Source organism: Tenebrio molitor, chromosome 1, assembly GCF_963966145.1.
Source record: "Tenebrio molitor chromosome 1, icTenMoli1.1, whole genome shotgun sequence".
Lineage (NCBI taxonomy): Eukaryota > Metazoa > Arthropoda > Insecta > Coleoptera > Tenebrionidae > Tenebrio > Tenebrio molitor.
Window position 1 is genome coordinate 46780440 of NC_091046.1, and position 26568 is coordinate 46807007.

At 44.2% G+C, this 26568-nt stretch overlaps 4 protein-coding genes and 1 non-coding gene across 11 annotated transcripts; 4 read left to right on the forward strand and 1 right to left on the reverse strand.

The window, feature by feature from the left end:
• Window positions 1-349: 349 nt before the first annotated feature.
• fab1 (fab1 kinase) lies at window positions 350-6668 on the forward strand. Its single transcript, XM_069059673.1, has 13 exons — window positions 350-776; window positions 829-1280; window positions 1331-1749; window positions 1799-2023; window positions 2088-2276; window positions 2324-3507; window positions 3560-3849; window positions 3910-4323; window positions 4372-4670; window positions 4719-5164; window positions 5212-6100; window positions 6150-6311; window positions 6360-6668. The coding sequence occupies exons 1-13, from the start codon at window positions 468-470 to the stop codon at window positions 6554-6556; spliced, it is 5475 nt and encodes a 1824-aa protein (XP_068915774.1). The 5' UTR covers window positions 350-467; the 3' UTR covers window positions 6557-6668.
• A 446-nt stretch (window positions 6669-7114) lies between these two features.
• On the forward strand, window positions 7115-12954 carry LOC138139533 (uncharacterized). 3 transcript variants are annotated; one of them, XM_069059853.1, is made up of 8 exons: window positions 7115-7433; window positions 10114-10238; window positions 10297-10418; window positions 10476-10663; window positions 11031-11656; window positions 11705-12051; window positions 12102-12379; window positions 12436-12954. In XM_069059853.1, exons 1-8 carry the CDS (start codon window positions 7426-7428, stop codon window positions 12857-12859), a joined length of 2118 nt encoding a protein of 705 aa, XP_068915954.1. In that variant the 5' UTR covers window positions 7115-7425; the 3' UTR covers window positions 12860-12954. The 3 variants fall into 3 exon arrangements, with proteins under 3 accessions (XP_068915954.1, XP_068915947.1, XP_068915958.1); XM_069059846.1 differs by having other exon boundaries at window positions 11031-12051; XM_069059857.1 differs by lacking the exon at window positions 7115-7433 and adding an exon at window positions 8151-10056 and having other exon boundaries at window positions 11031-12051.
• On the reverse strand, window positions 7489-7560 carry TRNAA-UGC (transfer RNA alanine (anticodon UGC)). The gene has a single exon. It is a non-coding gene; the product is annotated as a tRNA-Ala (tRNA).
• A 2001-nt stretch (window positions 12955-14955) lies between the features above and the next one.
• Window positions 14956-24219, forward strand: LOC138139562 (facilitated trehalose transporter Tret1-like). 5 transcript variants are annotated; one of them, XM_069059865.1, is made up of 3 exons: window positions 14956-15117; window positions 22413-22510; window positions 22560-24219. In XM_069059865.1, exons 2-3 carry the CDS (start codon window positions 22414-22416, stop codon window positions 23930-23932), a joined length of 1470 nt encoding a protein of 489 aa, XP_068915966.1. In that variant the 5' UTR covers window positions 14956-15117; window position 22413; the 3' UTR covers window positions 23933-24219. The 5 variants fall into 5 exon arrangements, with proteins under 5 accessions (XP_068915966.1, XP_068915993.1, XP_068915959.1 ...); XM_069059892.1 differs by lacking the exon at window positions 14956-15117 and adding an exon at window positions 15312-15364; XM_069059858.1 differs by lacking the exon at window positions 14956-15117 and adding an exon at window positions 15519-15666.
• Window positions 24220-24902: 683 nt separating this feature from the next.
• Window positions 24903-26519, forward strand: LOC138133752 (cilia- and flagella-associated protein 251-like). The gene is made up of 4 exons (XM_069051733.1): window positions 24903-25040; window positions 25110-25122; window positions 25203-25651; window positions 25947-26519. The coding sequence occupies exons 1-4, from the start codon at window positions 24903-24905 to the stop codon at window positions 26517-26519; spliced, it is 1173 nt and encodes a 390-aa protein (XP_068907834.1).
• Window positions 26520-26568: the final 49 nt, after the last annotated feature.

Here is a 26568-nt window from a genome sequence, read left to right on the forward strand (position 1 = left end):
CCCACAACAAATTTATTCAACCTAAAAGTGTTTAAATCATTTAACACAAAGGAATATCACTTTGTTTTATTACCCAACTGTTTTGCATTTTTTAAATTTACAAAATCGAAAACGGCGGGGTGTTTGTATTTTGTACATTCCATTTTTTGGTGCGCCCTCTCACGAGCCCCTGACAAGGCAACATTTAGCCTTGACCGAGGACATATTAAAAAACAATAAAAGCACCTGTAATTAACAACAAAAAATAAATCTCTGGTACAATAGGACATTTAAATAATGACCCATCCATGTTTTTAAATTGTTAATGCGTAACTTTGGCCGGATGACGTAAATTTTAGAGATGTCACTTTGACGTTTTTTTGACAGTTAATTTATAGGTTGTAAATACAAGTCAGCTGACTGTGTTCCAATATTTATTTCTGTTATTAACAGTTAATATGTGATTGCGTGTCGAAATTCCGTTCAAGATGAATAAGAATCTGCAGTCCCCGACCAAACTGACCGAATTCGCCCCCATTCAATCGGAAGAGAAGCCCCAAAGCGTGGGCCAGTTCATAACCAAGATCTTCAAGTTTAACAAAGTAACTACGCCTGATGAGCAACCCTCGGGGGCCGCATCGAGTTCTGACAATATCTCCCAAGAGTCTCTGCCGACTTGGGCGATCGAGGCGTCGTCAGACTCGTCCTCGGCTCCTTACCATGTGGACGTCAACGAGGGCAGAAGCCTGCCGAACGTTTTGAAGCGGATCAGCAACCTGCTAGCGCTAAAAAGCAACGTGAGACTTTTGCCCCCTCACCCGCGGCCTCTTTCAAGTCGATAGCTTTCAGAACCTGCAAGACTACTGTGACACCGAGCTGAAACAGTACTGGATGCCGGATTCAGTGAGTAAGGAGTGTTATGAGTGTTGTGAGCGATTCACTACGTTCAGGCGGCGCCATCATTGCCGCGTCTGCGGCCAAATTTTCTGCTCGCAGTGTTGCAACCAGCAAATTCCTGGCAAAATTTTCGGCTGCACTGGAGACTTACGCGTCTGCACTTACTGCTGCAAAGTAGTTTTGTCGTACTTGCAGTCGTCCGATGTGGGCGCGGATCTAACCACCGATCTGAAAATTTTGCAGGAGAATTTGCAGAGCAAATTCGGCGGCAATGCGCTGTTCTCGCCGACGGCGGCCACGCAAGACAGTTCCTCCCAAAATCTGAACAAGGACTCGGTCGAAGTCGGCAATATCTTGCGGAGGAAGATCTCCGTGGGTTACCAGGAAGAAAGATTCGCATCGGGGTATATTCACTTCGTTAAAAATATTCTCAATCTCGGTTGTTTCTCTTCAGGCAGTCCAACATGTACCTGACGACCGAAGAAAAGTGCAAGGCGCTTCAAAATTCCGTTTCTCTGCGCGCCTTGTTCGAAGAAATATCCAGGACCACCACGGGGATTCCTTTGGGGACCCACAAGTACCGCCTCAGGACCTACACCGACTGTTTCCTCGGCTCCGAACTGGTGGACTGGTTGATTTGTCAACAGAAGGCGAACAGTCGCGTGCAAGCCGCAGCCATAAGTCAAGCCCTGTTAGAAGGGGGCTACATCGAGTGCGTCTCCGACCCTTGTTCTTTCGTTGACGGCTACGCCCTCTACAAACCTGGTTCATTCGTCACACCGGAAATCTCAGCCAGTCACAATTACTTCGAAACTCCCAATCAAGAGGAGCCCATGTGGGTCCAGCAAGTCCCGCACGAGTCCAGTACCACCGGTATTTCCACTAATTTTTTAGTGCACCACGTTGACCGAATTATTTGTAGATTCCGACAACGAGCAGATTTCTTCGGTGAAGAATCGGGGACAACTCGCTTCTTCCTCCTCCTACCTGCTGGACTTGAACGTGGAGGCCAACACCGTCTACCTGTCGCGCCCCCCAGCGTCGACTTACAGCATCCAATCTGTCAATTCGAACGACGTGAATTGTTGCGACGCCGAAATTACCACGGTGAGGACGTCGGAACAAAGAGAGTTTGTCCCAGAGGCCGGTCAGTGCAGACATTTTAAATATTTGACGTGCAGTGTGACCAACTGTCTTTTTCATTTTGACAGGTTGGCACCACGCCTCTTCGTTGCGCGAAGAAAACGGCGAAAAACTGGCTCATAATTTGTTAACTGAAGCCTATCAGCAACACGAACAAGGCCTTTTGAAACAACTACTGTCGGCGAACGGTTTGTCCTTGTCTTGGACCGACGTGATCTTGCCCCTTTGCCACGAAATCATCAACGTCATCAGACCAGGTATTTGCCCGAAAGTGACAAAATTTCGACTGAAAAGTGTTTTTAAGACAAGAATCACGACGCCGAGGACCTGGACATCCGCCACTACATCAAATTCAAGAAACTGTCCGGTGGCAACCGCACCGACACCGCACTAGTAAGCGGGATCGTCTGCAGCAAAAATGTCGCCCACAAAGGGATGTCCACTGAGATCGACAACCCCCGAATCCTCCTGTTGCAGTGTTCCATCGTGTACCAAAGAACCGAAGGACGCCTCATGTCTCTGGAGCCGGTCCTGATGCAAGAACACGAATACCTGCGGCACGTCGCGGCTAGAATCGTCGCTCTGCAACCCGACATAGTTCTAGTGCACAGGAACGTGTCTCGACTGGCGCAAGATTTGTTACGTCAGCACGGAATCACCCTGGTTCACAACGTCAAGCAGACGATTTTAGACCAGTTGGCCAGGTGCACGGAGGCGGACTTGGTGACGGCGGTGGACGCCCACATAGGCCGCCCCAGGCTCGGCTCTTGCAAGAAGTTCTACTTGAAGAGTTTCGACATAGACAGGGGCGGTTGCAAGACTTTGATGTTTTTCGAGGGGCTCTCGGTGGCGCACCTGGGAGGGACGGTGCTGTTGAGGGGCGGCGCCAAGCACGAACTCGCCCGATTGGAGAAAGTCGTCTCGTTCTGTCTCTTCGCCACTTACAACTGGCGCCTGGAGAAGTCTTTCTTGATGGACGAGTTCGCGCGACCTCCCCACTCGACTTGCGAGTTTCTCGATGACAGCAAAGAGAGTTCTCCCACGTTGCCAACTGTCGAAAATAAAAATGACATGAAGTACAGCTACGATAATGTTTTCAACGACGACGATGACGTTTTTGTGAGGAGCGTCGAACCCAGAGTGGGTCACAACAACAACGAAGGGAAGAGAATGAACAGCGAAGCGGTTCAAGACTTCACCGATCCTTTACAGTCTTCCTTTACTGAGTTGCCGGAAAGCAAAGAGACGCTCTCGGTGGCGGAGTTGCCGTTTTCGAATAACTTCAGGAAGTCGCTGGACGACACGATTCTGTGCATCTCGCCCTATCTCATGTTCTCGGTCCCGTACTTGGAGACCGAATTTGGGAGGAAGTGCAAACTCCGGAAGTTTTTCCCGTCTGAAGTTTTCTTCAGCGAGCAGTTTACCAGCAAGACCAAAGCTAAGATCGTGAGAGAGGTCGAAGACGATGTGAGACAGGCCAAAAAAGAAGTGAGTACCGGTGAGAGTCGCCACATTTAATTTGATGTTTTGTTTCCGCCAGACCAAACCTTTGCACCCGTTTCTTGTGGCGAAAATCACCACCAGCATCGACAATAACGACATCCAAGCGTTGCTGGCAAATTTCAGAGCTTGCGGGGGCAGCTACGCCAAACGACAGATCTTGTGTAAACCCTCGCTGAATCTGGACGACGAAATACTAAAAACTAAAGACAAGAACTACTACAACAAGCAGGACGTCCTCGAGATAAACAACCACCAAAGACTTTCAGTATTATTTTGTAGTTTTAGCCACGAGTCGACCAATTCTCCGGCGTTTTGCGTGAATCCGTGGTAAACTGTCAAACTGTCATTTGAAGCGCCACCTCGCGGCTGAATTTTGACGTATTGTAGGATCGTCAATATGAATTTCTACGGATCGAATGACATCCCGCTCGGCTGTTTCCTCGAGAGGTACTGTTTCCGCTCCACCTACAACTGCCCCTCGAAACCTTGCGGCACTCCGATGTTTAAACACATCCGACGTTTCGTCCACAACGCGGGCTGCGTCAGCATCTCTCTCAACCACTTCGAAAACGAGTTCGCCGAAGAGAACATCGTGATGTGGACCTGGTGCACCAAGTGTCAAGGCGTCTCGCCGGTGGTCCCCATGTCGGCGGACACCTGGTCCTTTTCCTTCGCCAAATACCTAGAATTGAAGTTCTACGGCGGTGTGTACAGCAGGCGGGGCAACACCCCCTGCGGACACAGCCTCCACCACGACCACTATCAGTATTTCGGGTTCAAGAACTCGGTGGCGTCCTTCAAGTAGGTCTGCCCATCATCTTGTCGCCCCCGTTTTGACATTTTTTCCAGGTACACGTCCATACAGATCTGGGACATCTCCTTGCCCCCTCCCATTATTTACCTCCAGCACGACACGGAGCGCCACCAGGCCGAGCTTATCGACGAGATCAGAACCATGGCCCAGAAAGGACACGAGATTTACTCGCTCATCTTGGAGAAGTTGGCGTGCATGCCGGTGGAAGTCGAAGGACTGGGCAATCTGAAACAGCTGCTGCTGAAGGAGCAGGCGCAGTTCAAGCAGAAGGTCGAGGAAGTGCAATTGAAGCTGACCTCGCCCACCATCGAGAAAAAGCACTTCGAGGAGAATGGTACTGACTTGACCTGACCTGACATGTAGAGTGTATTGTCTTTCGTAGGGGGTATCTGCTTGGCATACTGGAAGATTTCGGACGCTCTCATTCGCATAAAACGCTTGATCGTGGAGACGGTGGAGGTTTGGAATTTGAGGTTGTCGGAGGCGGCGCGCAAAAGAGACAACGACAAGAGGAAGGACAGGACTTCGTACAGCGACCTCGAGAGCCCGACGATACCCGAGAACAAGACGCTGTCAGAAACTGACATTTCTCACGCCGAGAGCGCCTCAGTCGGTGTCGCGAAAAAAATCAAAAGCTTGGACCAACCGGAGGGCGACGATTCGAGCGTGTCTTCTTCGCCGAAGTGCCACCAGAGGTCGCAGTCCGACGGTACTGTCATGTCGCACAACGACGACCAAGCTGACGCGAGGAAAGACACTGACAAGAAGAGCGTCAAGAATATTTTGTCGCAACTGCTGCCGTCTTCGACAGCGCTGACTCTGATACCGGTAAGTTGACACAGGAGAAAGGATCAGGTGTAAGGAGCGAGTTGCAGAGTCCTTTCAGTACCCAGGACCACTACACTCTACCGACAGGCGTCTCGGTCCCGATCGTCGTGTACGAAGGCGAGCCGAGCTCGATTGTCGCCTACTCTCTCAACTCCTACGACTACAAGAAGTCCTTCGAGGAGATAACATCGAAGAAGAACGCCGCAGAGCAAACTCCCAGTCCTGTGGTCAAGCGCAAGAGCCAGAGTCAGGACAAGAGCGAGACCAACGACGACAAAGCGTCCGGTCTGTTGGGCTTCCTCCGGAACAAAGACTCGAAGAACGACCTCAGCTCCCCGATTAGCTCTTCCGGTTCGGATTGCGGTCAGCCGGGCGACGCAGCCGCCGACAAAACCGAAGACGCGAAAAAGTCCAAGAATCTACATATCGAAGTGCAGTTCCAGGACGCCCACTGCAACTTCTTCTGCCGGATCTACTTCGCGGAGAAGTTCGCGAGTCTGAGGGCGCAAGTCCTGCCCATCGGCGAAGAGGGCTACATCAGGTCGCTGAGCAGGTCGGTCCAGTGGAACGCGAGGGGCGGCAAGTCCGGCTCCAACTTCGCCAAGACCGCCGACGACCGCTTCGTCCTCAAGGACATGTCCAAGTCGGAAGTGCAGTTGTTCCTGGAGTCCGCCCCCAATTACTTCACCTACATGCACAAGTGCTACTCGACGGGACAGCCGACGCTGCTGGGGAAGATTGTGGGGATCTACCAGGTCATCTTCAAGAACAACTCGAACGCCTCGCTCAGGACCAATCTGCTGGTGATGGAGAACCTCTTCTACAACAGGACGGTCTCGCAGAAGTTCGACCTGAAGGGGTCGATGAGGAACAGGATGGTCAATCCCGACAACCAAGAGGGCGAGATCGTGCTGCTCGACGAGAATCTCTTGAAAAGTGGGTTTGTGGCTTTGGTTTTTTGTGATGACTTAGGACGCAATTCCAGTGACGTGCGATGCCCCACTGTACATTCTGCCACATTCCAAGGCCGTGCTGACGGCTGCGATCCAGAACGACACCGAGTTTTTGTCCGCGCAGTCCGTCATGGATTACTCGCTGCTGGTGGGGTTGGACTCGGAGAACAAAGAACTTGTCTTGGGGATTATCGGTAAGTGCGCGGTCGATCGTGCAGACAAGAGATGATTTTTGGGCGCAGATTACATCAGGACTTTCACTTGGGACAAGAAGCTCGAAACGATGGTCAAGAAGAGTGGTATTTTGGGAGGGCAAGGCAAGCTGCCGACGATCGTGTCGCCCGAGGAGTACCAGAAGAGGTTCATCGAGGCCATGCACAGGTACTTCCTGGAAGTGCCAGACCACTGGGCCGGCCTGGGAAAAGGACTGGAGTTTTGATAGCCGCCGCATTTGTATTATTTTCACCTAGTTACCAACCCCGATTGTTATTTATTTTTGTATGTTCTCCCAATATTTTGTGTAATTCAGTTTTAATAAAGTCTTCGCACAACTCTCGTCTCGGCAATCGTCGACACTACCTGTCCGATCCACTGTACAGTTGGTTGCAAAAAAAACGGGAACTGTCAGAATAAAATTGACACATTTTTAGAATTTTTCCATAGTGTGAAACCTTATGAGAAATAGGTTAGAATTAACGTCAAAATTCAATGACACCAAATTTACATTAGGAAAATTTTCGTTTCCCGTTTTTTTTGCAACTAACTGTACATAGCATTATTTCCGCGACTGACTGTACTCGTCGACAAATGCATTATTCACAACTTCTGCGTGAAAAGGTCGAAAGACCGACAAGAACCGTCACGAAAAAACCAACTTCTAATTAAATTCACTTTGATTGACTCGCGACGACCATCTCATGCATACTTAACGAGGCGAAAGGAGAACTCTTTTATATTTAGCACCAGTACGAACTTTACCCCGAACGTTGGTATTTATCAACCCTTTAGACTCGGTGTAACTTTCGTTGAAACGGTCTAAATTTAGGTCGTCACATTCTTACAGGTTGATTCAAGGTTTCGACTTTTGCGCAAATGTGGTAAGTGCAACTTCGAAGGGTCTCTAGAAAAGCGCTTGTTTTCCACGGAACGGCGGTCAAGTGTTGTTGGTTGATACAATGCGTTCGGAAGTTGTGTTACGTGACGGTAATTGCAGTAGCTTATCGGCTGGTGGAAACGAAATAACATCACGGCTAATTTCGAACGGCGGCGGAGGAATCTGATCAACTGTAATTTAGACGTTTAATCAAAATGGAAAAGTAAGTATAGTAAGGATATGTAGTTGAAAAAAATGAAAAAAAATGAAAAAAAAGTTGGAGATGCCGGGGATCGAACCCGGGGCCTTTCACATGCAAAGCGAACGCTCTACCACTGAGCTACATCCCCTAACGTTTAAGTTGTTCTTCTAGACAATAAATTAGAAGTTTCCCAGCATTTAAAATATTACAAATTGACTTTTTTTTAATTGTTAATTAAATTTTGAAAAATTAATCACAAAATGTCATAAATTAGTTTTATCCACAACCGATACATTACGAGGTCATAATTCTACTGCTCTTATGGGATTAATAAAACACTAACGTCATTTGAAAATGTCAAATAAAAATTTTCCAAAAAAATAAAGGAAAAACGTGATTCTTTCTATTTACCTGGTTGTGGATAAAATTTTGTATTGCATTCGTTGTCTTATTAGCTTGAAACACTCAAGGAAACCGTAAACAGCTCGAGCTAACGCTCTCGTGTTTACCTTTTTCTTTCGTGTTTTATACAATAAAAATGTTTTAAATATAAATCCCATAAAAATACTAATTTATTTATCTCATATGAAGTCTTATTGCCGTTCAAAATATGTAGTGAAAAGTACCGGGTGACTTTTAATGATTGAAATTATTTTTGTTCGGTTGGCAACACATTTATGATTTTATATTGATACACTTGACTGACAAATTCAAATGTGACAGTTCAAAAGTCAAAATAAATAAAATTGTCAGTTATAATACCACGAGTAGTCAAAGATTGTCGAATATTTTTGTGGTGGTATCACGAATGGTCATTCGCTTTATGAACACCATGAGTGCGTAGCACGAATGGTGTTCAAAAGCGTAATGACCATAAGTGATACCATCGGAAAAATATTCTACTATCTTTGACTACGAGTTGTATTCAACAGACTATTCAATGAACCAAATCAATGATTAAAATAAAAATTTTCAAAGCTAGTTCGCAAATCTATGTTACACATGATTTCATTGTTTAGTTAACTTCGTAAGAAAGTAATAATTTCTTTGAATAAAAATAATAATCAAGGTTTGTTTAAAATATTCACCTCGACCACTAGTGGAATAGTCAGTTATATTTTCACGAGTGGAATATTCGCTGGAATTTTCTGTTGCTAGGCTACGAAAGTACATATCTGCTCTTTTATTGGTTAATATTTGAAAAATAACAGGTGAATTGAATAGTCACTATTTATTTCTAGAATCTTAACCTAGAAAGCGAATCAACAGACAACTCTTTGACAAATGAGGAGGCGTACCAATTATTCGGGAGTGTCAACCCACTAAATTTATCGCAATCATTAAAAGTCATAAAGTGAGGGACTTAAAATTTCAATTTAAGACATTTTTGAGTTAAGAGGGTTTAATAATAAATAAAAACCGCAAATCGGTGTATTTTTTTATACAGTTTTTCTGCTAACTCCCCAAACCAAAATAAATGTGGACGAATAAAAATCGTTGTGGACATTAAAACCTAGAAAAATATTCAACCCTCCTTCATTTGTCGACGGTAAGAAGGAAGTTTTCTCAGAAGCACAAATTTGTACAACATTAGAAACAATTTAATTTCCGGATCTTCCGGTGTATTAGGCATAAATAATTGAACTCTTTTCTTTCGTGGGTTGTATAAACTAGAGAATCAATAACCATTTAACGTCAACGTACTGGCGACACTGAAAATGAATTAATTTTAGTTATACGGCGTATGCTTCAATTTCTTCGAATAAAAAAATTGTTTCGCATTAGAGAAAATTAATCAAACTAGAACTGCAAATTTAAAAAGGATTTCCATCTTGAGATAGTTTTAGTAGCAGGAAATCTAATAAACTATGATCGATCTGTTTAATCAGTTTTGAAACGGTAAACAATCAGTTTCTTAATTAAATTAAATGAAACTGATTTTATCAGGTTATTCCGAAAACCGTCGACATTCCTGACAATCATTGTTTGTCCCATTCACAATCTCTTTACCTATTCTACACTTAGATAAGTCGACGACTTTTGACTGATAAAAATGGTTACTAAAACTTGAAAAATTCCAAATTCCGCTGACCCCAATGATTCTATTTTCGCGAACCGAATGATTGATCACTCGACCGACACCCCGTCCCTGATGACCGCCCCCGCGTCGCGTGCCCCTGATCTATTTTTCTGCTAGGCCATTCTAATCACGTGCGATCACCGTCTCAGATTAAGGCCGGTGATTTAGGTGAACCCCCGACCTTGAGCCGGTGCACTGCACCCTCCCGGGGCCGAATCCCGAAATTGTAATTTCCTGCCGGATTTGGGTCAGGGGGTCGACGCGGAGACGTCACGGCGACGCAAGTCTGACTCGATTGGGGTGCAAATCCGCACTCCCAACCCTATCGCCTCGCACGTGATTCCGTTTGTCACTGCGGGACAAGGAAAGCGGAAGGAGATGGGGATGGAGGCGGTGGCCGCAACATCCTGCTGTTCCTGCTGCGGCCTGGTACTCGTTCTGTCGTGCAACGGAATTCGCTTAGTCCCATTTCGCACCCCCAGCGCTGGCGGTCGGGTTTAATTCGATTAGGGGTGGCTACCCAGGCATGCCGGCCGATCGCTTTGTAGGAAGCACCGATTAGTAGTGAGCATGATTATTTATAGCCCGGGTATCGAGCGTTTCACCGAGGTGTTGTTGCAGCACGAAGAAGAACTCCTCCTCGGAGCCGGACCTAGCCACGGCGGGGCGAAGAACCAGCAGGTCCGGCTTCCCGCCGGGGATCACCGTCGACGAGCTCTGGTTGTACCGGAGAAAGAGACCGTCAGGTACCACCACGCCACCAATAAATCGCCCAGTGACTCTTTTGTTGTTGTTTCTCTTCAGCAAACTTGTGGCCCGGGGACCATCTCAAGCTGCGCGAGGGCTCCTTCAAGCTCATGAAGAGCGAGTACACGCGAAGGTTCAAGGATTATTACGATTTCGACACGTGCGGGGACCTGCGAGAGGTAATCCGCCCCCCGAGCATCGAATGCATCCCTCAGATGTAGAATGAATGATTCCAGGAGATATCTCCGGTCCGCGCCGCCAAACCGGATGACTCCCTCAAGGTGGAGGGTTCGTTCGAGCTCTTGCCGCTCTACAAAGAGGAATTCGTGGAGCATCCGGTGGGGAAACCCCTCCGGAACAAACCCAACACCAGCTCATTTGCGATTATCGATTCTGGTGAAACCGAAATGAAGGAAAACCCAAGGTAAGGTCGACCCAGATTTTTGGAAAATTGGGAGAGAGTAATCTGGAGGGTAGGTCCGCCGACAAAATTGATTAGGGCTGCAAGGGAAGTCACTTAAATATCTTCGGTATCGATTTATCATAAATCCTAATAAAAAGAACTTCGGGTAGGTATTAAGTTTATGAAGCGAATGCAAATCCCTCAGAAGTAGTTCAACTCCTATTCTAGACAGTCACGAAAGCACTGTCGCTGTGTCCGTAAAATGTGTGTTTCATTTTTACATTTTCACGTGACGGGCAAGACTTAAGGAAATCATTACTGTATATCACGGGGATCGCTCCACAAAGCCGCGATTTTAATTAATCAAGACAACGCGACTCAATTTCAGAGAGAACGAAAGACTGCTGACCGAGATCAGATCGAAGTACGTGGAATATCCGGCGACGGAGAGGCTCCCCCTCGTCAAGAAACCCACCAATCTGAAGCTAGAGGGCGAGCTGTACGCCACCACCGAACAGGCGGAAAAATTCATCCGGTACCTTCTCACCACGAGACCCCAGTTGCTGAAGAAGCCCACCACCCTGAAGCTCGAAGGCGAGATGGACACCAACACCGAAAACCGCGAGAAATTCGTGCCTTTGGAACTAGCCCCGCGCCCGCCTCTGTGCAAGAAGTTCACCAACCTGCACCTGGAGGGCGACCACGACAACCTCACCGAGAAGCAGGAGAAGTTCGTGAGGCACGAGGTGCAAAAGCGACCCCCCCTCACCAAGAACGAGACCAATCTGTGCATCGAGGGCGAGCTCGACTTCCTTCCGGAGTACCGGAAGGAGTTCATCGAGTACAAAGCCGAGAGACGGAAGCTAGTCTTGCCGGTCAACAATCTCAAGACTGACGGGTTTTACGATGTGGTTCCTGAAGTGTCCGCCGCCTTCCAGCAGCAGATCCACCCCCAGATCCCCAACTTGCGCGGGACGGAGACCCACGAGGACCTACCCCTCAGAGCCAGACTAGGTAGTTGTGGTTGTCTCCATGGAGATGTTGCAGTTGTTTCGGTTCCAGGTCGGACTCGCGAGAGCAGTTTGAAGGGCGAAGGCCCGATGGAGGTCGACACCGAAAGCAGGACTCAATTCGTGGAGAAGCCGCCGTCCAAGAGCGAGACCGTCAAGGCCCCCAACAATTTGCTCCTCGAGGGGCGAATCGATCTGAATCCCGAGTACAAAAACGCTTACATCGACTTTACCAAAGAGGCGCCCAAGACTCGACGACGGGCGGCTCCGCAAGAGGGGAACCTCAAGAGCGAGGGCAAGATGGAGACCAGTCCCGAGTACAAATCTTCATATGTGGACTTTCCTCGGAGGAGGCCGCAAGTGAAGAAGCCCGAGTGCAGCCTGTCGAGTGAAGGAGAGGTGAGTGGGGGGATTGTGAAGGAAAGTTGCTTCTTCGACGGGTCTTGCAGGTGGACCACATGACTGAAAAAAGCGCAAAGTATGTTCCTTTTCCCAACGTTTCAAGAACTGGGCCCCTGAAGAGAGAATCTGAACTGAAACTGGAAGGAGACTTCGAGTGCCAACCCGAATACAGAAAAGCCTACATCGACTACTTGGTCCGCGAGAGAGTCGAGCGCAAGGCCAGGCCTCTGGACAACCTGGGACAACACCCGAAGCGCCTCGTCGAAAGCGAGCCCCTCCTGAAGACGCCCGCGACGGTGAAGGTCGACGAGAAACCTTCGCCCACGTGAGTAGTTGACTCGCTGATGTTGTTGCATTTGCACAGCAGAAGCTTTTTGACAGCTCGAAGGACGAAATTCCGAAGAGCAGCCGGAACCGGTCGCTCTCCCAGATCGAGGCTTCCGTCTTCGGGCCCAAACTGCCCGTCCCGAAGAAGTCGTCTTCGAGAAGCCCCAGCCCCGCCCCGTCGAGACGCCGCTCGCGGACGCTCCCCAGAAGCCAGAACGCGACCAACTCGTCGGACTCCGAAGCCCCAGCGCGCAAGTACAAGACCTTCGGGAAGCCAGTCCTGGTCGAGAACATGGCGTCGAGGAGCGCCACGCCGGTCCTGCCCCTGATCGACGTCTCGGCGAAGAACAAGTGGATGAGGGACAGCTCCGTCGAGTCGTCCTCCGCGTTCGTGGTGTTGGAGAAGAACGTGGCGCGCAGGGGGGCGCAGAGCAAGACAAAATGGACGCCGTATTGGCCCAGCAGCTCGTTCGAGTGACGTCGAGTAGGATTTTTGTAGATCTCAGGTCCTTCTAGTGCCATAAGTTTTGTAAAAGACCTATTGTTTCCATAGATTTTCTTATTAAAACAGAATCTTGTTTCACTCGTCTTGGAAAGTTTCCTCGGTGATCTAACGTTTTAGTGTTTCACTCGACACAACAAATTATATTTTAAACGTGATTTACCCAGTTTGCGCAATAACACAATAATAATAAATGTAAATTGTGACCGGCCCATAAAAATTTATGTGGAGCGATAAAGCGAGGTTCTCGGTGGGGTTTTCAACAATAGGCAATTCTGCTGTATTTGTCCTCCCAAAAGACGGAAAACAACAAGGCTTGCCCCAGTTAGGGCAACCTTACAACACTCCACGCACCGGATAATTAAAATCAATCAACCTGCTCCGCACCGACCGCACAAATCAGGTGGTTTTACTCGGCTTCGAGGGATTTCACCGTCGGATGCAGCAGAGGTCAAGGCACCGTTATGCAAAACGACGAAGGTAAAAGTGCGATCTTGACTGTCTTCGCATACTTATCGCGACGACCTCAATAGTTCAACTGGCATTTCATGCGCCAATTGCGCAACAAAAATCGCCAAATGGGACCGAAAATTTCAAAATCCCTCCAGTTACGTCAATCAATCGGTTCGACACGGCCGATTTCGATTTTGCAAAACCTTTCTTCCGCCAGCCTTGCGATCAATCTGTTTTTTTCGCGCTCGCCTAATGCATTTCCTTTCACGGTGTCTGGGGGCGTGACGTCACAAAAATGACATTTCGAATCTGTCGCAAAATCAACAACACGCCCCTCCTGCCGACGGTCACGTAGGCTGTTGTTCTTTTGCGCGGGGGAAAGTACCGAAAATTCGTTTGCAGTTCAATAATCTCAGCAGAAATGGAAATATTAACAAATAAAACCCTGAGGGACAGAGCAAGGAGTGAAGATATTAGAAGTAAGAGGAAGAAAAAAGAGTGGAACAACCATATACAACGTGATCAAGAATGATTGAATCTGTTGGTAACAATGAAAATTTGAATGATTTTGGTACCACTGTAATTGAAACACATTTCCGGTTGTCAGCTTTGGCAGAGTTGACAGGCGAATTTGACGTTTACCATCAACATACCCGACATAACCTAATTTTTTTTTAATGTCGTGTCAAGTTAAAACATCCTGTCAGTGCCAATTACGAAACAGAAAAACACCAATATTTTTCAATTGTTTCATTGCCAACAGACTCAGTCATTGTTGATCACGCTGTAGAAAGAATGACAGACAACAGAGTGGTTAAAATGGCACCTAGCAGATCAACAGAAAGACCATGAGAGGTGAAGAATCGAAGATGGAACAGGCAACTTGCGTACTAACAAGAAGGAAGAAGAAGAATAAGAAGCATCCGTCCTTCTACAAAAAAGAGGTGGTGTGGACAACTAAATAAGAAGTCAAGAATTCAAAAACGAAGGAGAAGAAGGATCAGTCAAAGCGTGAATGAATAAACTGTGCCAATCCGTGGGGCGATTCCGCTTCCAGCAGAACTGGATCAAATCGATTATCGCCGGCACTTGTTGTTTTCGATTCCACCAATTATGTCGTTTGAAATGTTTCCCTTCGAACCGTGTCGACAATAACAACACGGCTTGTCTTCGGAAACGTTTACAAATTACTACGGGAGAAAGCTGCAAGTGCAATCATGTGGCGCAATGTCCGAATTTTCCTCAATTCAGCTTCCGCTTCTTCAGCAGTCTCTGGGACCCGGGGAACGTTCCCTTGGACAGTTCTCGTGAATGTCAATTTTTTGGGGAACTCACGAGATGTAATTAATGCGATTCTATCAATAGTCGGGAAATATTTACCGCGCAAATTCCCGCTTGCTGCATTCTCGGAAAATCCATGATCCACGAGAATCCTTACACTCCATCGGTCTAAATATATCCCGAATCGGGCCGGTCCCGGCCGGCACCCTTGGGGCACTCCGCCCAAGAGGCCTAATTGATAATCGAGTGCAGCCATAGATTGGTGGAATGCCCGAAAATACAGGAGTGACGCACCGGAACAATCAAATTAAAACGAGGGGATGGGTGTCGCCCCACGCCTCATCATCTCCTGCTGTACCGGATTCCTGCTAGTGCATGGCGGGAGAGCGATCTGCACGCATAAAGCTTTCGAACGTCGGCCGGCAGGAATTTGTGTTGATTGACGAAACGATGTGATTAGATCGATCGGTGTGCTTTTTGCGACTTTTGTTCGGATCCAGGTAAGTCATCCTCTAATACTCCCCTGGGCTTTTGTTTATTATCCCGTCTTATCGATACCACATAATTCTGTCTAATCGATTTTTATTGTTTTTATTGCGCAAAACTAAAACAATACCCGCTCTTATCAATTCCTGGAGAAATTCCTGCGGTGATTCCACGAGTAATTTGCGCTTTTTTCCCATTTTCCCCAAACGTTCAGTCGCAGAAATGCACTACTAACAAAGACAACACTTCTTTTTTGCTCAAGTGAGTACCCAGCGATTTTTTTAAACAAACAGACGTGTCGATGCGTTCACTGTTTGTTATAAATATTTGCCAATCGTAACCGTATTGTTATCACTGCTTTACGCTCCAATGATAACTAAGCAAGTTTAATGCTTAATTGCTTTTATTTTCCCAAGCTAATTACTTTATGATCGAAAACGTCGCGTCTTCTTCGACTCGCCATTCAAAGTGGTGACCCCTGAAGAACGGTGCTTTATGAAACCATCTGCAGAGTGTTGCCGCAAGAACTACACAAACTTGCCGCGCTTGTTGAATTACAACAGGTATTAACAGAGACCTTTTCCATTTGTTTTTAGAATAAAAGTTGTTTTATGTCGCGGAGAAAAATATTCAATCGAGCGTATTCGACCACAACCCAGCTTTCTCACAACCCAAGAGACAACGTCAGGTTAACTACCTAACATTTATTAATTTTTGTTTGTGTCATTGACCCAAGATACTAACTAAATCATTTTTTAACAACTAAATCTGACGCAACATTGCAAATTGCGATCTGAATCTGATATGATTTGACAATGAGAAAATACAATTTTTTTTGGTCTTTCGGTACCCCCTCGAGTGCCTCCTTTCAACAGACAACCTGTTCTTGTCCCGATCTCGTTTTTTTGTACGATTTTAATTTAATTTCATGCTGGTGCTTCTGTCTGGTCCGTCTCTCGACTCAAAATGTGAATTAAGCTCCACTCGACCGTGACACTCAATAATAATTCCTCGATAATTAGTATCCACAAAAGTTTTACACAAACACTTGATCTTCCGAGAACTGACTCAGATTTTTATTATATGTTTTTTACGAATTTTTGCCAATGATTTTTACGACGTCCCAGAGATTTATTTGAGAATCGCCAAATCTTCGATCCGAAGCGAGCCGAACCGGTACGTTCCAACCCCGACAACTGTCACCGCAATTTGACATTTAACAAATTTGCATTCTCCGGACAACATTTTACAAACTGAACACTAATTCGTTGCCGAATTGTTCAACTAATCAACGGACGACTCAACGCAGATTGAGCAAATGTCAATCTGTGTTGTTTAACCGTACCAAAAAAAAAACAACCAAGATCGGCCATTCTCGTCTCTAAATTTAAAATTAATCAGCCGGTAACTGACCATAGATAACCTAAATATAATACAAAGTATTTATCAGGTTTTCTATGGTATTTGACGTTTTCTAGAAAATAAGCAAACCTACGGTTTTTCTTTGCTGTTAAGTGTGCAGTACGTGGACATGGCTGTTGCAAAATGCAATCAATTGTTACTAAACTGCGAGGTGACAATTATTATTCCATTAAAGTATCAAATGAGTAATTACAATTACAAGTGCAATAATAATTATTATATAACGTGTTTCTATTGTTTGCATTTCATAAGCGAATATATTATGCTAATTGAGGTAATCAGTAACACTAATAAAATATCAAGGTACTTGATAATTAAAACGACATTATACACTCTCTGGGTGCAGATCTAGCGAATAAATTTTACAAGTGGAATTCAGAAAACTCCAAAAAGATCAGATCTAGCTTGTGTTGCATCGAGGAATAATTTTGCAGGAATTTGGAAAAAACCTGAGCTTATCTAGCTTTTTGATACGGTTTAAACCTGTCATAACCGCATCCAAAGGTTGCAATTTATGTCGTCGTAAAATAGAAAATTACATAAAGATTAATTAACTTTTAATTTATTGCTTCCTAATTCTGACAGATATCGGTCTAGTCTAAAAAATCAATTATTCTGATAAAACCCATTGTCATAAAAGATATCGATATTGACTGGTCAAAAGACAGCAAAACTTGTCTGATTCGTTACGCAACAAGTTCAACAAAGTTGTCAAAATATTTATTTAAGGACAATCAAAGATTTTCGTGATTCCCAACCATAACCCCCTCGGCAATATTGTCACAAGAAATTAGAATTCTCTTGCGACTCGATCAGTTGGTTGGTACAGCTGATCCGACTCGACTTTTCCATTGGAAAAACTGCGTTCTTGCAAGTCGACGTGAATCACCAACTGCGTATGTAGTATTTACACAATTCGCCACAAAATTATACCGCATTTCACCTTGTCGACCCAGCTTCGTGCACACGATCACGACCATAAAAAGAAAAAGGACAAGAAAAATCACCGGATCGATCCTGTTCGTTCTGCTCATGTGGCCAGAAAATTTGTCGACCAGTGTAGTGCATATCCTCCGTTTACATTCATAAAGCAATTAACGTCGGCCATAATCAGAATGGCATTGGCAATGAAAACGTAGCCAATATGAAAGTGGAAAGGAATTTTCAATGTCAAAAATTATGTTTGCGACAATTATGTGAAAAGGAAAAAAAATGTGACGAGTGTAGCTGCGTTGCGGCTGCTGCAGCGGAAAAATCACAGGGGCTTCTACGTTTCAGTCTATTTTTAAATTTGATTTTTTTATAATGCCAAAGTCGTCAACATCTCGATTAACATAACAACAATTTTTGAGGAGCGGAGACGACGACTGCAAGACTAGTTATTTACAATTTCTATTTTTACACTTTCTTTCAATTTTTGTTCCAATTGTTTCACCTGACAAACAGTATTGACCTGTGTCAAGATCATTAATCCCACATCGATAAGCGAGGTACTTGAGCCCCAAGATGCAGGTCAGTTTGTCGACCGAGTTTAAAAAAAATTCAAACGACCGCACTGTTTATTATCCTGTTTGAGCGATAATGACTCCTTCGCACAACCGTAAAATTTTTAATTCGGGACGAAACGTTGCACCAATAAAAATAGGTCGATCCTGATTTTTTCCTTGAGCAGATAACGATACGATAAAATTTTTGACATCAAGAATGTTTCAAACCGATCAAAAACAAAAGCACCGTGTCAAGGTACTACGTTTGTGTCGCTCATCCAGTGAGTACCTTCCCATCATAGTTGAAATTCTTCTAGTGCGCCAGCAGTTATCGTTGGAATATTTCGCTGACGCAGACCACCAAGTACGTACAAACCAAAAGCAATTATTTTTGATAGTTTCGTTTGTACCGCGCTCATTAAACTGTTGAACCAAAAATGTAGGCGTTGTCGAGAGATTTCCAAAAATCATATCACATAAAAATGTGAATTCTGCCACCAGTGCAGTACCGAGAATAAAGAAGGTATGATTTTCCTGCTGATTTTATTTCTTTTGTTGTTGGGGAAATTTTACTTTATTTTAATTTTCTTTAATATAATCGGTAAGGTAGCGATGTGCATGTTCAAGGTTTTGTGTGGGCGTTTTACAAAAAAAAAAAATACAGCAGGTCATGACTCAGCTAGATAAAGACTTTTGTGTAAAACCGCTTGTTATGCTAATTATACGGTTATGATAATGTCCCCCATTAAATTTTTTTTTGTTCATTTTTGGCGGGAAAATAAAAATTTACGAAAGGCTGCTTGTTTACTTTGGACCGGTAAAACCACTTATAATAATACTGATAATAACACTAATAGCAATCGGAATGTGTGTAATTGTAAAAGTGGATAAATATTATGGAGATGTTATAAATAATACACTCAACTTAACCTTCTATGGAGGAAAAATAACAATATTAATAATAATAAATAATAATATGTCAAAAGTTGAAAATGGAAAGCAAGGATAAGCTTAAGGATAACGTAAAACTTTGACGGCGAAAGTTTGTCTAAAAATAGAAAAAACAAACAAGACAGAATGCAAAAAAGTGAACAATTCAAGTAAAACAATTGTTTGCTCCTTTGTATTTATTACTACATATGCATATCCAGTAATGGTGTTCATTACTCACCGTCGTGAGTAACAACTCATTACCCCACGGGTTGTGACCAATCATAAAATTGCAAAATACAGCGCAATATTCGCCTGTCACAACAGTTTCTTTAAAATGTCAAAATTCTGTACCTTCCTTGTTTGAATTCTGATTGTGAAAGTGATGACATTTGTAGGTCGTAGACAAAGTACCGTATTCAACTCGCGTGTAACGGCTATTACTCGAGGAGTGCAATGATCACTACACGCTGATTGCATAATGTACTATTATCTCGTTTGATGCCGAATTGTTCTTAAAACGAATTTATTTCACTTCTGTTGTGCATCGTTTTGAACGTGGACAATTTCAAATTAAAAATAAATCCAGCTGGAAACAGTGGCGATTTTCAATTTCATATTTCAACAGGATGATGCGCGCTCTCGCGTTGCGATAAGAGGCCTCTCACCCTGGCAATTTCAAGTGAACATGTCTGGTAGAATCGATCTGTAATTTGTCGGAGTCAAGGGTTTCGGACGTGGAAAAAAGTCAGCCGACGAGCTTTTTCCACTGTCTCGTTGTTAAATCCGAATCCAACATAAAATCGCTGGCTTCCAGGTTTCCACAAATTGGTATTTAATCAATGAATCGACGTCACGAAACAGCTAAACCCATACATCATCGGCAATAATAGTTATTAGAAAAACATGATAAAGTCGGCGGATAACAGCTAATAAATGTGACATAGAGTCCTCCACATAATTCTTACGATAAGGTGCTTATTTATGGAAACAATATTCGCAGCCGATTAAGCTTTCGCGCTGATTAAGTCCTCGACGTACTGAAAGGTGTGTGTTCATCAAGAGATAATCGTCGATGACTGTACGCTGTTGCGAGCTTTGTGCAAGAGCACACTCCTCTCGATTTTGTGAATGACAGCTACATAATGTATCGCTTTAATCACAGAAATATTATTGTTTGCAAATGCGATAAAACGAGTTATTGATGTATAATCGCGATCCTGTACACGAGAGCGAGGATAAGCCAACAGTCATGTTTGCTCCAAATTATCTGGAAACAACGTTAATAAACAAAAATATAGACAAAAATACATCGCCGAAGAACAACTCCGCGTAATGCTTCCATTTCAAAACAGGCATTTTATTAATTGATAAAACACTCAAGCTGTATCAATTATCTGATCGTAATTTGAAAACAAATTTTCCTTCGAATCGACCTTTCAATGGAATAATATATTATGATAAGAAGCATTTTGGATCTAGGAGGAGCAAGTGCTACAAAATGTCTCATAACCGAGATATCATGAACAATTTTTTCTACTTTGCACCTTTTAAGACATTTTTAGGTGACAGTTAACAATTGTCAAACTTGGGGAATTTTGTCGTGGTTGGCAACAAATGTCGTATTGTTTGGAACACGACCTGCTGTATAATAACCGGCCTGTTCATTTCATTAAAAAAGCATTGCGAAAATGTTTCCGAGAAAGAGCCAATTTTCGCCGATGAGGGCGTCACAGTACGGGCGCTTCTGAAGAATAAAAATGCGGAAAATAGGTTTAGACCAAAATTTTAGAGTTAAGATTGAACACAGTAAGTTCATATTTTTTTCTAAAACAATACTGAATACAATTGTATTTTTGTGTGTTCGATTTTAAATTCGAATGTCATTTGAACGAGAAAAACTCTCGGTGACAAAAACTTAAGATGAATAATATCCCCAAAAGCGCCCGTACACTAGCGCTCTGCGGGGATCACTCAAATTACACTTTTGAACAGGCCGGTTATAATACAGCAGGTCGTGGTTTGGAAGATCCAAATTTCAATTGTTATTAACAAATTAAAAACGAGCAAACACAATTGTGTATTGCCCCCCAGAAATACGAAACAACTATTTTTTTACGACCTGTTGGTTTAGGTTTACAATAATAAAATTTTACTAAATTTTGGGAATTTAATGATATGTGTTGGTCACACCTGCCAGCGCCTGTCGTTTTTAATGTCCTTGAAAGTACGCAAACTCGCATTTAAAATTTAAACGTGTTATTAAAAATGCTTCGCAAAGTTTATTTATTAAACTTTCAAATTAGTTGTTATTAATTTGTTATTAACTTATTGACATGCTGCGCTACTAATATCTCTACATAACTTCAATTTTTATATTATGACATTTTTCACCCAGGTCAAAAGTGTACGGTTGGCTTCAAAAAAAACGGGAACTGTCAGAAAAAGTTCTGTCAGATTTTATTAAATTTTTATATTTTGAAACGGCCTTTTCTAATTTAGGTTAAAAAATTGCACTTATGTGTCAGAAATATTACTGTCAAACAGACACAAATTGACATAAATTGACAAATTAAATTTCCAGTTCACATTAGGTCAAATTTCATTTCCCGTTTTTTTTTTGAAGCCAACTGTACAATGTTGCCGGCTCTATTTTGGGTGTAAATTGCGGTGTTGGTGATTCTTTGATAAAAAAATAGATTGTATTATTCCGGACACGGAATCTTGGCCACGACTGACATTTAACTAACAAATATGTGTGAACTGCCCTTTATTGAATATAACCCAACTTTTGATTCGAGAATGCCATTTCCCTGCTTTTTTGATGTCATAAGAAAAACTTCAAAGTGATTTTTGATAATTGTCATTTATTAATGACACTAATGATTGGTTCATACATTTTTTTTAGAAATGTCAAAAAATGTTGACCTTCGGAAAGTACGGCGTGATCAAGAAGATCAATCTCTTAACAATGAAATTTACCATCAAAGGTTCATTTTTGTGATAGCATGAACATAACCTATATAACCAAAAATGTTTTTAATGTCGTGTCAAGTTAAAACATCCGGTGCCAATAACGAGATAAAAAAACAGGAATATTTTTCATTGCCAACAGACTCAGTCATTGTTGATTACGCTGTATATTGTTTTGACGTTATGTTGACATTTCATTTTCGTCATGTCAAGATCGGGAAATTGGGAATGCCAACCTTGAAAAAGTAAACTGTACCGAATCACATTTTCGGGCGAGAGGATTGCAACTGTTTTTACCAATGTTGACATCATCGGATCGCGATTGTTGTTTTAGAGAAATGACAGACCACCAGAGATCCGTCCGAGATACCTATTCTATTATATCAAATAGAATTGACACAATTTTATCGGGAACGATAAAACTAGAGTAGACGATAATGGAAGATAATTGCTTTGTGACTCTGCAGTTGTCAGTACTTAATTTGTCTTGTTTGCAGAATGACCGAGAAAACGGGTGTCAGCACCAACAACCTCGTCGAAGAGGTCAACTACGGCGAGGGCAAGAAACTCCCCCAGTACGTGGCCGCCCTGTCAGGTAACCAGTCGAAACGCCACCACCCACCCTTCTAACTGTCCACTTTCAGTATGCATGGGCTCGGTGGCGGCAGGCACCGTCTTGGGATGGACCGGCAACATCACCAGCGCGGACCTCGCCAGCGGTGCCCTGAACGACATCTACGTCGACCCCGACGGTGACTACGGCTGGATCGGGTCGTTCATGACCCTCGGAGCCATGTTAATGTGCTTCCCCATCGGCTTCATCTGCGACTTGATAGGTCGCAAGTTAGCCATGCTCCTCACCATCATCCCCTTCACTGTCGGCTGGCTGCTCATCATCTTCGCCAACTCGACCGGCATGATCTTCGCCGGAAGGTTCATAACGGGGCTCGCCGGCGGCTCCTTCTGCGTCTCCGCCCCCTTGTACACCAGCGAGATCGCCCAGAAGGAGATCAGAGGGGCTCTGGGCAGCTACTTCCAGCTGCTCCTCACCGTCGGCATCCTATTCGCGTACTTGCTGGGCGCCTTCATCAAGCCCCAGATCGTGGCGGTGATCTGCGCCATCGTCCCGCTCGTCTTCGGCGTGGTCTTCTTCTTCCAACCCGAGACGCCGGTCTACAGTTTGAAGAAAGGCAACGAGGACGCGGCGGTCAAAGCGCTGAGGAAGCTGAGAGGCGACAACTACAACGTCGACGCGGAAATCGCGGACATCAAGGCGTCCCTCGAGCAAGAGAAGAAAGACAGAATTTCGTTCAGGGAGTCGTTCAAGAAACGGGCGACGAAGAAGTCCCTCGTCATCTGCTTCGGGCTCATGTTCTTCCAGCAGTTGGGCGGCATCAACGCCGTCATCTTCTACGTGGGGACCATCTTCCAAGGCGCCAATTCGGGTCTGGAGCCCTCCAACGTCACCATCTTGGTGGGGGTGATGCAAGTGGTTGCTACTTTCGTTGCCTCCCTCGTTATCGACAAGTTCGGCCGCAAGATCCTCCTCCTCATCTCCGATTTGGTCATGGCCATCGCCGGAATCCTTCTCGCCGTCTACTTCACTCTCACGGACCGGGACCTCATCTCGGAGGAAGAGAAGAGCAACATCGGATTCCTCCCGATCTTGGCAGTTTGCATCTTCATCATCGTCTTCTCGCTCGGTTTCGGACCCATCCCGTGGATGATCTCCTCCGAACTGTTCCCACCGGAGATCAAGAGCAACGCCAGCTCGGCGGCGGGGACCTTCAACTGGTTCCTCGCCTTCTTGGTTACGAAGTTCTACGGCGACTTGACCAACGCCATCATGACAGACACCACGTTCTACATTTTCGCGGGCATATCGCTCGTCGGAACCGTCTTCATTTTCTTTTTGGTGCCCGAGACCAAGGGCAAGACTCTCGACGAGATCCAGAGGGAACTCAACGGGGAGAAGACGGTGGGACAGGGAATCGACAATCAAGGCTTCAGCAGTTAGTCGTAGCCGTAGTTTTATTTATGAAATACTTAGACTCAACGTTCGTACAGAATTATTGCCAACACACGAGTATTTTATACAATATGGACTTCAAGTGCCTAATAATTGTAGATTAATTCGTTGATATTCTTGATTCGTAGTTATGCCAAATTTCAATTTGAACCACATCTTCAGTCGTATCGTACATTTCTAGTCAAGTCCTGTTTTAAATTAACATAAGCAATAATTATTGTACTGTGCAAATTTTATATTTTAAGAATACTGAAATAAACATATTTATATTAGAATCATCTTTTCTCATCCTCCTCTCTTATCTCCTCATCTGATAACTGATATTTTCAAGAGGTGCACAGCTGCACCCAGCTTGCTGTCACACTTGCGTCATTGGTACAAAAGAATTTGACAGTAATGACAGTAATTTGACAGTTGCGATCAATATTTTCCCAACCACATTGTTGGTCTGGACCATTTTCGTTTTCTTTTTGATTGTCTAGATAGACCAAGGACAAGCCTCTGGAGAAGATCCAGAGGGACCTCAAGAGAAGGACCAAGAACAAACAATCATAATATGCTCATCGCCGTAGTTCCATTTATCAAAGACTTAGATACTGCATTGGTACACTCAGTTGCCGTATTATTGGCACCACGTACATAAGTATTTTCTATAATCTGGTCTTTAAGTGCCTAGTTGTAGATTAATTCGTTGATATTCTTGTTTTTTGTTGTTCACAAATTTCAATTTGAACTACACCTTTAATCGCATCGTACGTTTCTGTTCAAGTTCCGTTATCAAATTAAAATGATCAATAATGATTTTGCCGTACAAGTTCTATTTTTCCAAAATAGCCATATTGTAGTGGTGAATATGGAAGATGAAACGGAAGAGTACGTCTGGACCCGTGGCAAAACCATGGAGGAATATTTTGCCGATTTTCGTGGCTACGTTCAGTCTACGAAATAGCTTAAGACAATGGAAAAACTGTCTCCGTCAGAAGATCTTCTCGAAGACGTGCTCTCCTTCCGACTCTCTGTCAAATTTCGTACAAGTTTCTTGTCTTTCATGAACGGTCCTTTGAAAGGTCTTCCATATGAGAAGGAGCACGTCCTGGTTGGTATTCCAGAAGATGTGGATTGACTGCTAGGAGTCCTCTATGGTGTGAGTGTTGTGGATTCCTAGTCTGGCAGCGACAGTGAGTAGACGTGTCCAGTAAAAAAAAATGCAAAGATTACTAACGAAAACAGAGACGAGAGAGTGAAAGGTGATAAGCAGAAGGCAGCGGGCAAGAAAGAGAGAGCATGACGAAATCGCCGAAAGTAAGGAAAGAAAGCAAGAAGAGAGAAAGAGAAGAGGGTAGGACGACTGAAGAAGGCGGAACGGGAAGATCTCCAAGTAGAAGTGAAGAAGGAAATAAAAGCAAGGTAATGAAGACCATGACTAGCGAGATAAGAGAGGATACTGCGGGAATAAGAGAGGAGAACAAAGTACTAAGAAAGGAATTAGCGGCAGTGAGAGAGGAGATGAGAGGAAGAGAAGAAAAATGGCAGGCGGAGAAAGCAGATTGGATGAAAAGGATGAAAATGATAGAGGAAAAGATGGAACAAAGAGAAAAGGAGGAGAGGAAGAATCATGTTATAATAACCGGAATAGGAAGGATAAGAGGAAATATAGAGAGGGGGGTGGAAGAATGGTTACAAAGGGATATAGGGGTGAAAGTGAAGGTGAAGGAAGCATTAAAAATAAGTAAAGATAAGATGATGCTGGCAAAAATAGAAAGTAGGGAGCAGAAGAAGAACATTATGTTAAATAAGAGTAAGTAGAAGGAAAGAGAAGATGAGAGGACGTCGTATGTGGATGACACACGAAGAAAGGAAAACACAAAAGAAGTTAGGAGAGGTGGCTAGAGAAGAGAGAGATAGAGGAAAAAGGATGAAAATAGGATACAGGAAGATACAGATAAACGGGGAATGGTTTATATGGAATGAGAGAGAAGAGAAACTGAAGAAAAAATTTTAGAAAGAGAGAAGAAAAGAAGACGAACCGGCGAGAAAAGGTATAGGGGAGAACAGGAGAATAGGAGAAAGAAATTGGGAAGAAGAGAGAGGATATGGGAAAAGAAAATCCAAAGACAAGGTGGAGGGGAAGAGACTGAGGGGAATAGAGAAGGGATGGGAGGTATTGAACGGGAACAAAGAAGGGGACGAAGAAGGGAAATGGACCTACATAGGTAACAGGGGGGAAACAGTAATAGATTACGGAATAGTGGACGAAGAAGCATGGGAAAGAGTAGAAGAATTCAGAATAGGAGAGAGGGTTGGGTCGGACCATCTCCCACTGGAAATAAGTATAGAAGGAACGAACCAGGAAGAAAGAGGGAAAGGAAGAGCAAAAGAGAAGCAGAGAAAAGTGACAATAAAAATATGGGATGACCAAGGAGTAGAAGAGGATAGGAGGAGACTAGACAAAGCCAGATTCGTAGAGCAAGAAATAGAGAAGACGGCGGTAGAGTTGAAAGAAGTAATTAAAAAAGCAACGATGAAAAAGGAAGTAATAGTCAAGTCAAGCAAAAGGAACAAGAAAGAAAAATGAGTGAAAAATGTGAACAATGAAGAAGGAAGCAGTAAAAGCGCTAAGAGAA